Raw genomic sequence first — 15,418 nt, forward strand, 5'->3', positions numbered from 1 at the left:
TAACATAAGACGTATCGACCTGGATTCGCATTGGTGTAATCCGATACGGTTGTGAGCACACAAGAGACCATTTTTTGTGTTTCCTCTTAAGTAATGACGCCTGTGGGTGACTCGTTGGTAACGCCTTTGTTCCCACTGGTTATAGTTGCATCCTATTCAGCTACTGATCATAGTACATCTTCCTTTGTTGTGTTATTGCCTTCATCGTATTTAATGGTTCAAATGGCTCTGAGCACTATGGGGCTCAACATCTTAGGTCATAAGTCCCCTAGAACTTAGAACTACTTAAACCTAACTAACCTAAGGACATCACACACACCCATGCCCGAGGCAGGATTCGAACCTTCGACCGTAGCAGTCCCACGGTTCCGGACTGCAGCACCAGAACCGCACGGCCACCGCGGCCGGCTCGTATTTAATGCCCGACGAATATTTGCCTCAACAGATTCTTCTCTAACCGTCATCTTCGGTAAACAGTTAATCCACTAATTGTTTTCCGTTTTATTCAACAGAAGTTCTGTTGGTGTAGCCTCAGTTGATGATTCAAATTATTATATACTTCTTCAAATGACTGTAAACAGTTCACCACAATGTTTGTTTTTGATGACAATATGTGCGGATAAATCTGTTCAATTCGTGAAACAACTTTTCTATTGCGTTGGCTTCCGGATGGAACCTGGAGATCAAAATTTGCCTAATCCCGTAGCTTAGTAAATATCTGCAGCATTGTCTGATAATAATATGTGTGGCTTGTCAACATGTGGAATATAATAATTCGGGAGTCTGTTGATGATTGACTGTGCAGTACACGTCTTGATAGGATACGTATTTGAAAAATAGGTGGTAAAATCCTACACTGTATTTAACATTTCCTTTCGCACGAGATACGGGTCCCATTACATCAACACTCTAACCCATAGTGGTCTTACTATGATGATGGGACGTAACATTCATCGAGCACTGTTGTTTGAAGCTTTAGCCTTTTAACTTATTTAACATTTCCTTATTATTTGCAAGACACTTCTTCTTAGATTAGGAAAATGACAATATCTTACAATCTTTTACGAGCATCTATAAATTCCACAGTGTCCTTATACTACATGTGCATGCCAGATTAATTTTTCTACACAGCCTTTCGGAATGGAAACACACCATTTTTTTGCCTCAGGATGTCTTCTATGAGATAAAACATTATCATATAACTGATAAATCTCTCTTATCTTTGGTGAACTCTCCGCTTGAATCTGATGGATAACATGATGCCAACGAAGGTCAGTTCACCGCAGATGTGCCACGTTTCTACACATTGTAAGAAAGCCTCGGCGATTATCTATAACCTTCATACGTTAAACATAAAACTCTGTTGTTTGTTCTTCTACTTCAATAGCGTCTAACAATCCTTCCAGAAGTCTTGACAAGACATCTGCAATAATATTTTCTTTGACATGCACACAAATAATGGCAAAACGGTATTCCTGTAGAATGAGTGTCGTCATGCTAATCGTGGATGTAAAAGACGTATTTGTTCAAAAAGGTCGGTGCTTGTTGATCGCGATATATCTGCCCCAGTATATCTGTTCCAGTCAGATAACAGTGAAATTTGTTAACCGCCCATATCATTGCCAATGATTCCAATATTGTAGTCGTGTATGCCAGTTCAAGTGCGTAAGCGTTTGACTCGCGCAACCTATGGCGCAAAAAGTAGGTAATCCATCGACTAACTGAATTTAAAATAGACATGTTTCTAATCCAGAGGACAATGCATCTGTCAGTAACCCAAACTCTATCGTCATGTCTGGATGATGTAATACTATTAGTGCGTTGACTAGAGTGGTTTTTATATTGTCAAATGCTATCTGGTACTCATGACTCCATTGCCATGACATATCCTTCTTTAATAAATTTAACAAGGCCTCCGAAATTAGGACTTTATTTGGTATAAAACGACGGTAAACTGACGCGGATCCTAAAAATGCCTTCAGTTGCAGTTTATCTTGTGTTGGTGGTGCATTCTCTAATGCATTAATGTTTTAACTCGTAGACAAAATCCAATTTAAGAAATTTAATGTCCAAGGAAGTTGACAGCTGTCGGTACCAAAGTCGACATCTTGATGCGATACGATATGCCTGTGTTTTTCTAATTACGATGCAAAGTTCCTTTGGGCCCGCATGCATGCTCAAAGAAACAGGCACTGCGGCGACCACAGCCGTTACGAAACACATCAAATGAACTCGCAATTGCGAATAAGGCACTGCCATCAGTTGTAGCATGGAATAACGACAGTGAAAATTTGGGCCTGACCGGGACTCGAAGCCGGATTTCCGGCTTATCTCGAGCTAATTGCTCAGCACTAAATGAATGCGGCACTCAATCTGCAAGACAGTAAAATCTCGAAGCTAGCTGCGTCAACCACAGAAAAACAAAGGACAGTCCTCCGCTTAAACTTCCACCTGTCCTTTAATCAGATTATAAAACACGCACAGTTAAATGTAACGTATGCTTCACGAGCTCCACAGGCTAGCGGCTCCTCTCGCTTGAGCAAAAAGGGCATGGGTTGGATAACCATGAACTAAATGGAGACAGCTGAATGGCACTTCATCCCTGTTCCGTAGATGGAAGGAGGATAACCACGGCCAGAAAGTTTGTTTCGCAGAACGCGACTTGTCATCCGCCACTTTCAGACGTGCTGCCTCCCAATGGTTAACGACTTTCTCGCTCAACAAAAAGCAGGAAACGGATCGGAAAGGAACACCATATTTCCCTGCAGTGTGGGCTTGACAAATTTCCATGGCTGCAATCTCACTTTCATCATTTCCCTGGGTTCCCACGTGCCCTGGCTACCAGCGGAACATTGCTTCCTTCTCGACGATATGGAGACGCAACAGAGAGCTACGACCATTGGGAAGCATTTTGTCTGCTCTGTACATCTGTGAAATCACTAGGAGGCCACCGAGGGAGCCGGTGAGGAAATCGTATCTTATTTTCTTCAGACTCCCCTACAATTCAGCACTGTAGACCGTAAATTCGTTTAGTAGGCGAATCCTGAAAAACAATGCTCTTAGATCCATCAGTGTATACTAGAATAAAATTGTGGTTGTTGTTTAAAATATTACAAAAAAAAAGCAAGGAGAGAAATAAAGATGCTTGGTGACTTTATAAGCTCGATTTTATGTATAATAACTGTGGGTGTCCTAAGAAGTGAAACTGATGATCTGTTTCAGCCTTGACGTCAAGCGTTGTTGTTTGCCAGAACCGCGAAGGGCCTCATCTTTCACAGATACTTATTAAGTTCAATATACACTATTTAAAAGATGCACCAAAACAATTCTGAAAACACGACAATGAAATCTTGTATCATGCTTTCCAACTTCATTGGACTACATGTACTTAAACATTTCATGTTTAAAAATTTTATTTTCATAAAATAATATATAAACTGTTTTGTAAGAAACTATTCAAGACACTTTTTTCTGTTTGATCTCTTTGCTAATAGTAAGCTACTCTCATGAGGTTTCTTGAGTACATCAAATAACAGAATTTTAATAATTTTTAAATTATGATTCTGCCAGCATAATACGAAGTTCATGCACAATTCCATGCACTTAGCCCCATATCTTAGCTTACATTCAGAATTTCATCACTTAGTTCAAATTTTCAAATGTGTGTGAAATCTTGTGAGACTTAACTGCTAAGGTCATCAGTCACTATGCTTACACATTACTTAACCTAAATTATTCTAAGGACAAACACACATACCCCCATGCTAGAGGGAGGACTCGAAACTCCGCTGGGACCAGCCGCACAGTCCATGACTGCAGCGCCTTTAGACCGCTCGGCTAATCCCACGCGGCCATCACTTAGTCTTGAGATAATATTTATTGCTTTTATATAAATAAGTGTACAAAATTTCGTGGATCTAGCTTCATAGATTCTGAAAAATCCACACGAATATAATTTTCAGGAAATGCTATTTAAAGTACAATTTAACTCTTTTTTTCTTATACCGTCTCTTCAGAAGACCCAGATTTGAACTTAGGGTTCTCTTTCCCTTCAACGGTTCTCTTATGATTTCTTGTTCTCTCCTTGTTATCCTTTATTACGTCTTCAACTGACTTTACAGCTGTAAATCTATTTCTTTCAAGATATCTTGCATCATAAGTAGAAGATGAAAATTTGCTTTTAGGGCATGGTTTCTGTATGAGTGAATTTACCCATGTGAACTCTGGGTTTTGCCATGAATATGATTTTAGAACTTGATTATAGGGCAGAAACCTGTAGGCGGGCTTGACAACATCCAGGATACATTTTGGAAGCGTCCACTTCCGAATGTATGGTTGCTACCCTCTGATCTGCAAGTATTTGCACCAGCTAATGTGGCAGAGATGACGAATGGGATATTCAACAGTTGACAGATTGTGGAAATATATAGTCCATACTGCACTTTTATTATCACTTACACTGGATAGACTATCTGATAACTTTGCAATAATACACTTGAAGGCTATCATCTTCTGTGTGAGTCCGTTGTGTTCACCAATGCCCTTTCCGTCTCCCAACTTTTGCCCTTCGTATTACTGACAAGTTTCCTCAGTCTGCTGCCCATTCTCTTCAGGATGTGTCCACAGTCTGCTAGTGTACCCCGTGTACGTTTTCTTGAACGCAATCCACGGAACCGTTGTTCACAGACCTAGTACTGAAGTCTTGCTTCAAAGAATTGGCGTGACAAGAAGGTCGCGTCATTCATTCAGTCATCTTTTAGACACTTCGGATGTGATGTTATCATTGAAAGTTCGGGAACTTATTGTACTAACACTTAAAAAATAATTGAAAATTGCCTTAGGGGCACGAATGAAAGATAGTTGTCGTAACATTGTGCTTGCACTGTACGTCACCCATTTACCGCGTGTCTGGTGTTTGCGCAAACCAAGGAAGTGCTCAGGATGACGATTCTGGTAGCGGTAGTAGACCGCTCGTCTCCCAAGGTGGTTGCGTCAGGGGAAGACTAAGCAGAAGACAGCTCCGGAAGTCGCGACGAGATAATCAGACCGATGGAGGGGGCGGAAGCGCTCCCCGTCAGCGGGATGACCGGAGCTGCAGACGGCGGTGGACAGGCAAGGCTCGCGGTCATCGGCGGTGCCGCCACGTGAGTACCGCAGCCACCAGCTAACAAGAGGGGCCCTCACACGCTCAGTACTGAGTATTGCGCAGCAGTAGTGACTGTCTGACAAGGGGACCAACACACTTGTTTCTTCGTGAGTCCAGGTATGCTGTAGAGGGACTTCAGCTGAGTACCTGCCTGGCGATGGCTCCCGCTTCCCGAAAAATCCGATGTTGAAGTTTTATGTGTACATCCTATACCTGTCCCGTTACATGTTTAGACAACGCGAGCGTACTGCAGCGGCTAAGACTTACAGCTACAGCGCGATCCGTGAATTTTTTTTTTTTTTTTTAATTTCATCGTATATAATGTAAGGGAGGTAGAGTACGTCTGAGAAAAAAGCAAGGAAAATTGTTTGTATCTCAAACAACTTGGTTCAAATGGCTCTGAGCTCTATGGGACTTAACTGCTATGGTCATCAGTCCCCTAGAACTGAGAACTACTTAAACCTAACTAACCTAAGGACATCACACACATCCATGCCCGAGGCAGGATTCGAACCTGCGACCGTAGCGGTCGCGCAGTTCCAGACTGTAGCGCCTAGAACCGCTCGGCCACTCCGGCCCACAAACAACTCATCCCACTGCTCGACATAGTCTCCTTCCGGGCATATAAACCCTTTCCTGCGATCCTCCATCTTTTTCACCCAATCGGAAATATAGATTCTGTCAAACTCTGAAAAATACTCGTTGACTGCAACTATCCCATCCTCATCTAACGAAAATTTCTTTACAGCAAGCCAAAGTTTCAAGTTAGCGAAGAGTAAGAAGTCGCTTCTGTGTGACGAATAGGGCAGATCCTCATTTAAGCCCGGTTCGCGCCATTGTTATCGCTGATGTGTGGCATGGTGCATTGCCCTGGTGAAAGAGTACTTTTTGGTGTGCCAACCATGGTATTTTTCAGCCAGCGCAAGTTTCTAACGATCCTATGAGGAAGCATACTAGCGTCCAGTCATGGCTCTGCCTTTTTTCAAGTAATCTGTGAGGGTTGTTTCTTGGGAATCACGAAAAACAGTGGCCATCACCTTACCAGCTGACAAAATGATCTTTGCCTTCTTCTGTGCACTTTCACCAGCTTTTGTTCAGTGTTTTGACTACCCTTTTCACTCTGTCACGATGGATCCACGTTTCATCACCAGTCACAAATCGGCTCAAAAAGTGAAACGGGATTAAACCTCGCCAGACGTTGTATTGAAATGTTATGCCGGATGCGCTATTGGTCGACTGTGAACAATCGCGGCACCCACCTCGCACGCAGTTTCATCGCAACCAGATTTTCGTGCAAGATATTATGCTCTCGCTCAGTTAAGTTGGCTACAGTCTTAGCAATCACGACTTTTTATTCGGCAGTCTTCGTTACCATGTCAAGGATTTTTGAGGTGGTTCCCTTTGTGGTGACCTCAGTTGGAAGGCCAGAGCGCGCTTTGTCGGACGATGTCTAAGTTCATTAATCGAAAAGTAAATGGTCTTCAATGAAGCTGATGAGTCCCCGTGAACTTCATCCATGTCTGCTCTAATTTGTGTGGCAGTCCAACTCTTCAAATGACAACGTTTAATAACAGCAGGAAACTTTTTTCCCTTTTCAATCGCAATCGCATTGACCGATTCAGACGGCTGCCAGCAATAAACTGTACAATGTACATTGTTCAAATTCATTACATGATCCTGAAATAATCAGTTTTACGAATCACAAAGGCGCAACAACGATATTTCGTTGTTTCATGAAAATTAACCAGGCTTAACAAACCATCCTTGTATCGCTAAATACAGCGTTCAAGACACACGTGTATCAACGTCCGGTATGTTTAATCTGTTTTGATACAGGTGGTATCTATGGTCTTATTGCATGGCTTAAGATCCTCGCTTTCAGTGTACGTATCAACTAAAATCATCTGTCATGTATTGGCTCTCTTATGCATTGTAGTATCAGGCGATCCGTCAGAAGGAACTGAGTACCTTTGTTCCTGAATTTCCTAGTGTGCTATATAGACGGCAGTTGTCATTTGTGGGTGGTATATTCAATCAAGCACATGCAATGCGACATCTTAATGCATTCAAAGTCTGTTTGATCAAAAAAGGATGGACTTTCAGTCGTGTTGCTGCGTATGCCAAACCTCTTGTTCATAGGCTGTGGATACACTACAGGAGTCAGGTTAGTATACAAGACAGGTCGGACGTCACCAATATGTTACAAACTCACGTGAACGACGTCTGGCCATCTCTGTGCTGCGGGGTCGCACGGTTACCGCCATATACTTGCAAGACAATCTCAGTAGGGCCGCTGGAGCCGCTGTGTCAAATTAGACTGCAATGAAAGGGCTACGAGAGTGGACCTTATGACCCTGACGATTACAACTTGCAGTTCGCTTCCAGTTCTGCCGTTCCCTTGTCATTTGGTACCTTCGTCACTGGCGGAACGTGTTATTCATAGACGAATCCAGATAGTCTCTGATGCAAGGCGATGTCCACATTCGTGTGCGGAGATCCGTATTGTCCACTAAATTGACAGATTCTCAGTGTTCATTGATGTGTTGACAGCCATACGGATCTTGTTGTTGTCCATGGTCGCCTTACCCCCAGGCTGTCCATCGAACAGGTTCTGTCGGACCCTGTGCTAGCTGCTGCATACGGTGGTGGCCTGAATTCCTTCTAATGCTGCGTTGAATGTGGCGGGTGTCAGCGGGGATGTCTTGTGAGGCCTGCACATTGAAGTAATAAAACGGCTGGCCTTGAGTCCCAACCCACACTCTATCGTAAATATGTCGGACATGCTTGACAGACGAGTTTGTTGTCGTCCAAGAACTCTCATGGGCTCTCTCTCAAGATTGGGAAGGATACCACAGCGTGATCTCCGGCAGACTTACAAGGAGCATGCAACGTAGGTGTCAGACATTGATAAACGTTCTCGGATGGCATACACGTTATTGAAGATCTGAAGGTCAATGAAATGCACTGAGGATGACCCGATGAATGACTGTTTTCACTTGGTTATCGATACCAGTCGAATATTTCATTTATTTTCATGTAAACTATCGAGGAGGTAATGAAGCTTTGTTCTGTGCTTCACTTGGAAAAGGTAAAAGCATGATCTGATAACATATCCAGTCATCAATTATTGCTCAGTGGAGAGTAGCAGACGCGAAAGTTCATGTTCCCTAAGTCTTTTAAGCAGTGTAGTATCTGTCATGCTAAATTATTCGAAAGTGGGCTTTTACGCCGAAGTAATTTTCTAATAAATCAATCATTACAGCAAACTTTCTTCAAATGCGTACTCCGTTTGTGGTTAAAATTCCCCATATTTGGGTAGCTTTCACTTCCTGCCTTTCATGCATGTGACGCCGTCTATTCTACCTTCTCCCTCGCGGACCGTTACTGAATTCCCAGGCCCTATAAATGGCCAGCCGGCATATGTCGCCACCATCAGCTGTTCGCGATGCGCCGTCAGTGCAATTTGTGACAGAAGAGTTCAGTTAAATGAAAGAAGCAAGCCTTTCTACAGAAGGACAGACAAAACAAGGTCCATCAGGAGTAGGGATGGAGGTTGGGTTGTTTTTGGAAGGAGACCAGACAGCGAGGTCATCGGTCTCATCTAATTAGGGAAGGATGGGGAAGGAAGTCGGCCGCGCCCTTTCAAAGGAACCATCCCGGCATTTGCCTGGAGCGATTTAGGGAAATCACGGAAAACCTAAATCAGGATGGCCGGACGCGGGATTGAACCGTCGTCCTCCCGAATGCGAGTCCAGTGTCTAACCACTGCGCCAGGAGTAGGGAGTGTGATGAGCAATCGCACTCAATAATGCCATCAGATATACCGCAAGACTGATCCGTGATTTGAACCTTCTTAGGAAAACATATCAGAGCACGATTACTGCTAATTTCATTCCATTAGGGGATGTGACATCCAGTGCAATACAAGATCTGCTGATTGAAAGACGAATCATCATTCGAATGATTTCATAGAATCATGAATGAAAGAGATGAGCTGCAAGAACATGAAGCCATAAGTTTTATCTGCGTGTGGTTATTATTTTGTTTTGCGGACAAAAAGAAAAATTACAAAACCACTGCACGGGAGTAGAGGCGAGTGATGAGTTTGTTGCCAAAGAATTCGCACCGGAACATGCGGATTATGAGCAGATATTGTATAAAAACAAAAAAAGCAGTCCCTCTGGCAGCAGCTCATATAAAGAGGAATCGAAAGCGTTTGCTGTGGCACAGCATATCTCGACAGAAACACAAAACAACTCTCTATTGCTGGGAAGAGGATGTTCATGACGAGGAAGCGATTTGGGAAAAATACATACTATCGATATGTTCACAGGAAGCTTTTTCAGACGTTTTTCGCCTGTTATGTATAACTCCTGCTTGTATTTTTCAAAGCAAGCTATTCAGTCACAATACACGTGAGTTCCACATCGTCGAACACCGACACGTTCGTTATAACGGGAGAGTTCTAACTGAAGCTCCCCGGGCGTTAATATTTCTCAGTTTTATCTGCTGTCCTTTTTAATGCACTTCCCCACCATATATAGCCAGAATATAATTGTGGCGTTTGAGGACCGCTTTAGGTCCCATGACTTACCCGGCATGACAGCTCGTGTGTCTAGAGCAGCTGGTCCCTTCTAGTGACAGGGGAGCGCACCCTGGCGATGGACCGTCGTTCAGCCAATCATTCCGAATTTCATCCCTGTAACACTACCTGCTATCAAAGTCTTATCTGATTTTATATTCTCGGCTTAAAGGTTGGTTTGATCATCTCTGTCGTTCACTACTACGACCGCAGGTCGAGATGTCCGCTGTCAGAAAAGCGGTAAAGAATGGGTGGGGGGGGGGGGGGGGCGCACAAAAACAAAACACAAAGTGCTCTGTACGCATGCGTATTGGAAGTCGCCAACTCCTACCGGCAAACAGCAGACATCTCACTGTTAGTGTGGCACTCCGACAATGCTGGGAAACGAGGCTGCAGCGTCGGTGTTTACTGACGTGCCTACAAGCTGCAGAAATCTCTCTCATACACTGAGGTGGTGAAAGTCATCGGATACCTCCTAATATCCTGTCGGACTTCCTTTAGGCAGGTGTAATGCAGCAACTCGACGTGGTATGGATACAACAAGTCATTGGAAATCCCCTTCAGATACATTGACCCACGCTGCCTCTACAGCCGTCCATACCAACTGCGAAAGTGTTGCCGGTACAGAATTTACTGCACGAACTTAGCTTTCGATTACCTACATAAATGTTCGATGGGACTCATGTCGGGCGATATGGTTGGCAAAAATATTCATACGAACTATCCAGAATGTTTTTAAACCAATCGCGAACAAATGAGGCCTGGTGATGTGCCTCATGGTCTCCACTAAGAATTCCATCTTGTTTGGGAGCATGAAGTCTATGAATGCCTGCAAATGGTCTCCAAGTAGCCGAACATAACCGTTTCCAGTAAATGATCGCTTCAGTTGGACCAAAGGACCCAGTCCATTCCATGTAAACACGGCCCAAACTATTATGAATCCACCACCAGTTTGCACGGCGCCTTGTTGACAACTTGGGTCCACGGCTTAGTGGGGCCTCCACCACACTCGAACCTTACTGTCAGCTCGTACCAACTGAAATCGGACTCACCTGACCAGGCCACTGTTTTCCAGCTGTCTAGAGTCCAACCGATATGGTCACGTGTCCAGGAGAGGCGCTGCAGGCGATGTCGTGCTGCTAGCAAAGGTACTTGTGTCGGTCGCCTACTGTCATAGCCAAATTATGGACTTTGCTATGCTGTCCTAACAGATACGTTCGTCGTACGTCTTACATTGATTTCTTTGATTATTTCACGCAGTGTGCTCATCCTTTAGCACTGACAACACTATGCAATGGCCGCTACCGGTCGTTGAGTGAAGACTGTCGTGATGAGAGGTAATGCCTGAAATTTTATACTCTCGGCACATTGTTGAAACTGTGGATCTCGCAATTTCTAATTCCGTAACGATTCCCGAAATGGAATGTACCTTGTGTCTAGCTCGAACATCATTACGCGTTCAAAGTGTGGTAATTCCCGTCGTGGGACCATAATCCCGTCGCAAACCTCTTCACATAAACCACCTGAATACAGATCACAGCTCCGGCAAAGCACTGCCGTTTATAACTTTTGTACGCAATATTAACGCCATCCGTATATGTGCATATTGCTGTCTAATGACATTTGTCACCTAAGTCTACAGTAGTAGTAGGCATGACCCTTCTAGAGGTGGCGTGTTCTTGCCTTATTCGGGTCTTTGAACTTACTTATCCGCCTCGTTATATGGCACACAGAGTTTGAACGTTAATACAACGTGACGTTTTTTACGCAGTAAGTCATTGCAGGAGGTGAAAGAAAGAAGCTGTGAGAGAAAAATTGCTGCTTTCTACTGAGGACAGGTCACGGAAACTTTGTAGTTCGACACATACCTGGTCACTGAGCGATATTCGTGATATAGTCGTGCTGTTTCTTGGCGTTATCCCGAACCATCAGGGCCATGTTACTCTGGGAGCGGCCGCGTCCCCTGTACGCCGTTCCATATAGATCGGAGAAACGATCACTACGGTACGATTCGTTTTGGACCTATCCACTGTAGTGTAATCTAGCAGTTTTAATCCATGACATACCGTCTTTTGGCGGTGTTTTGTTTCGACGGACAACGAATGGTGGGAAAAAAGATTCCGAATTTTCCGGTCTTATGTTTTAATTACATGTTGACCTGAAGATGTGGCTTTTAGGGGTACGAACCCGGTAGTGATACAGTAATAAAGGACCAAATGCAGCTGAAGCAGTTATTAGTACCCAAGACGAAGAGTTTACATTTCAGATACTATGCTAAGTACAACATTTTATAGTGAAGACAGCGGCAGTTCGTAAAACATCCGCAATTATCTCGCAAATGCCTCGTTAGCTGTACCATGTTTACTGGAACGTTCTTCTCTTTCTATTATCGTATGCTGTCACACGTGTTAGTTGTCGCTACTAGTTATGATACACTCTGTAGTCTACACAGATTTTGCAGTTAGGCGCCTTTGGCACCCTTCTCAGTCTGGCGCTTAAAGCGCCCCAATCCCCCCTCCTCTTTCCACAGAGCGGAAATTTTCTGCCTCATGTGTTTGAACCTAGTCTTGTCCAACGTGAAAGAGTGAGACGTTCTTCGCAATGTTTCCGAATCACGTAAATGAGGCGGAACTTTACCATCCAGTATTTAACCCAGCCGGATGTCGAAAACAGTCACATCGACCGTGGTCGATACACCAGCCATCGTCCATAGGTAGTCACACGGATTTGATCCGTGTCCGGCGCCCCTCCCTGAATCTCGGAAGTGGCGTGCTAAAACGCGCATCTGTCGAGACGGATCTCATTCGTGACATACACTGTCCAGTCAGGATAATATGACCTCCTGCCAAATGCCTAAATAATGACGTTTCGCAGCGCAGAGGTACAGGAAGAGTATCAGTGAGGTTCTGGAAGGTACTAACAGTACTGTGGAGCCACGCCGTATCCAGTCCCGTCGCCAGTTGCGCTAAGTTTCTCGACTGAGGATCCATGGCGCGAACAGCCGAGCGAGGTGGCCCCACAGATTCTCGATTGGGTTTAAATCGGGAAGGGTCTGGTTGCTAGGGGAGTACGATAAGCTCATCCTGGTGCTCTTCGAACCACGGGCGTGCACTGTGAGCTGTGTGAATCGTTGTACGCTGCTGGTAGATGACACTGTGCCGAGGAGAAAACCAACGGGATGTAGGGGAGGGCATCGTCCTCAAGGACACATGCGTACTGCTGTTGATTCATTGTGTCTTCCACCAGGACGAGATCAACCGAAGAATACATTCCCCAGACCATAGCTCTCCCTTCTCCAGCCTGGACCCTTACGACGATTGTTAAAGGACCAAGCACCCTAATGGCCATGTTTCCGATGGGGCATAAAACGTGATTTATTGGAAAAGGCCACTTGTCGCTACTCAGAGCACATCCAATTGCAGCACTGGCGGGCAAATTTCAACCTTTGTCGAAGATAAATCGCAGTCAGCGCAAGTGGATGGACTAGATGCCTGCTGCGGACGTGCACACGCAGCAACTTTCGCTTAACGGTCGTTGAGGAAATACTGTTGGTAGCCCTGTGGTTCATCTTGGTGGACAGTCGCTCAACATTTACGCGACTATTCGCCCATACACATCTCCACAGTCGTCATACACCCATATCATCTACGGCCCATCGCGCAACACAGTTGCCTCGGCACTGGTTTTGTGTAGCGCCTTTTGCCATGAGCGATATGCTTAATCAAGGTGGCGCTCTAACGGCTTACAGACTTAATCGTTTCGGAAATGCTTCCACTTTTGACCCGAAAACCAATAAACAGGCTCTTTTGGACGTCAGATAAATCACTCATTTCCATATTACGGCATAGACTACACTGCTCCCCGCCCCCCCCCCCCCCCCCGCACCCACCCCAAACCGGTTAATATACCCTCCACTGCTGGCGCTCACATGCCGTTCGTGAGTGGTTATTGCACGTCGACGGCGAACATACGCAGTGGTCACGTTAGTGTGACTGGACCGTTTGCTTTAATGCAATATTACATGATTGTAAGATATTTATTTAAACACACCCAGCGTCGGATTTAAGCACTGGGTTGATGCGCCCATGACCAACTACAATAAACGGGCGTTTTGGTCAACTGAAGATGACACACTCGGTATTTTGTAAGATGACACGGCAGTACACGCATAAGGAAGAAAATCGCTTTTATCAGGTGGTTCCTCCGGACTCTACCCTATCCTGAGGCAACATTTCGCAAATAGGAAAGAAAAGAATCGGATTTATTCGTCGTTGCTATCATTCACCGCCTGTAACTAATTTTAAGGTACACATTGTAAAGTGTGGCAGACATATTTCGTCAAGTATCCAAAGTCCTTAAAAAATACTTTTAAGTGTTCCAGTTTCTTTTGAAGATGATAGTGGTCGCAACAGTATGTGCATTTCGCGTTTTAGGATACCAAAATTTGAGATTGACAATGGCAACTCCATGCTTCCCTTCGCAGATCGATTAGTGTAATCTTGGGTTACAGTACAATTTATAGCTTTCTCACTGGTTGAAGAATTAAAAAGGCGACTTCCGGAAGATGAAAATGACAAAAGCAATTGTTCTTAGGTTTAAGATCTAGAAAAATATTTGATCAGGTGAGCAACTCCAACTGAGGAACATTTTTATAGAATAAAAACCCATTTCAGTTGTTAGTAAGCGTCTTAAAATATTCCACGACCGGTTTCGAATCTTGAAGCTTCATCTTCAGGTAGCACCAAATAATTACGAAAACATCAATGTGTGGGGGTAGGACCAGACTCATTGTGGATCACACCCGCGTCGAACAAACGCAAGGTAGCATAAGATTAGCAACCACAGCGCACGGCCGAACAGCACAACATGAAAATGACTGGTTACCCAGGCGTGGGCTGTGATTGCTGGTCCTATGCTCTCATGCGTTTGTTTGCCGTGGTTTGGATCCGAATCGACTGATTGGCCCGACCGCCAAGCATTCATGTTTTCGTAATTATTTTTTGCCATCTGAAAATGAAGGCGTAATGTTCTAAACCGGTCGCGGAAAAAATTAAGAAATTAACTAGCAATTGAGGAGGATTTTTATTCTATGAATAAAAACCAAGAATATTAGAGATGATCCTAAACGGTGTAGCACCATAAGAATTTTATAGATCCGACGTTAGTTGATTCCCTTTGCAATGCTCGTGATTAACTGAAGAAATCAAAATGAATGTTGTGTTTTTGTGATGCTCCAGTAACCAGCATGGGACTGCAGGCGGTGTGGCTGCTGGCGGCAACGGTGGCGGGTCTCAGAATGGTGGCGGGTGTCGACCTGTTCTGCGACTGCGCGCACCGCGGAGGCCCTACCGTGGCCCTGCACTGCGACGAAGCTCAGGTACGCCTACGATGCCTTTATGGCGCAGCATCAACCCTCGTAGCCTGGTGTGCTTCATGATTAAGTCATCTCGTTCAGAACTGCTTGGACACTGTGCTTCCACATTTGCATCACTGCTTGCTAATGAAAGAAGATATGTATTGCTCTCGTTTATTCGATGGATATGACAGTTTAATATGTGACAAATGACTAAAACCCTGTAATGAAATGTATTCGCTGATGCTTTACAATATTATGGTCGCCTTTTCCCGTGTATTTTTAAAGGATAACGTGGTTATTCGTATACAGTGAGCTGAAAAATGTCAAGCGATAC

At 44.4% G+C, this 15,418-nt stretch overlaps 1 protein-coding gene across 2 annotated transcripts in view; it reads left to right on the forward strand.

The window, feature by feature from the left end:
• Window positions 1-14,968: 14,968 nt before the first annotated feature.
• LOC124595697 overlaps window positions 14,969-15,418 on the forward strand; it is a 74,062-nt gene continuing 73,612 nt past the window's right edge. For both annotated transcript variants that reach the window (XM_047134555.1, XM_047134556.1), the window contains exon 1: window positions 14,969-15,105. In XM_047134555.1, the coding sequence (XP_046990511.1) occupies window positions 14,974-15,105 (132 nt within the window). In that variant the 5' untranslated portion in view covers window positions 14,969-14,973. The remainder of the gene's footprint in view (window positions 15,106-15,418) is intronic.

This window comes from Schistocerca americana, chromosome 2, assembly GCF_021461395.2.
Source record: "Schistocerca americana isolate TAMUIC-IGC-003095 chromosome 2, iqSchAmer2.1, whole genome shotgun sequence".
Lineage (NCBI taxonomy): Eukaryota > Metazoa > Arthropoda > Insecta > Orthoptera > Acrididae > Schistocerca > Schistocerca americana.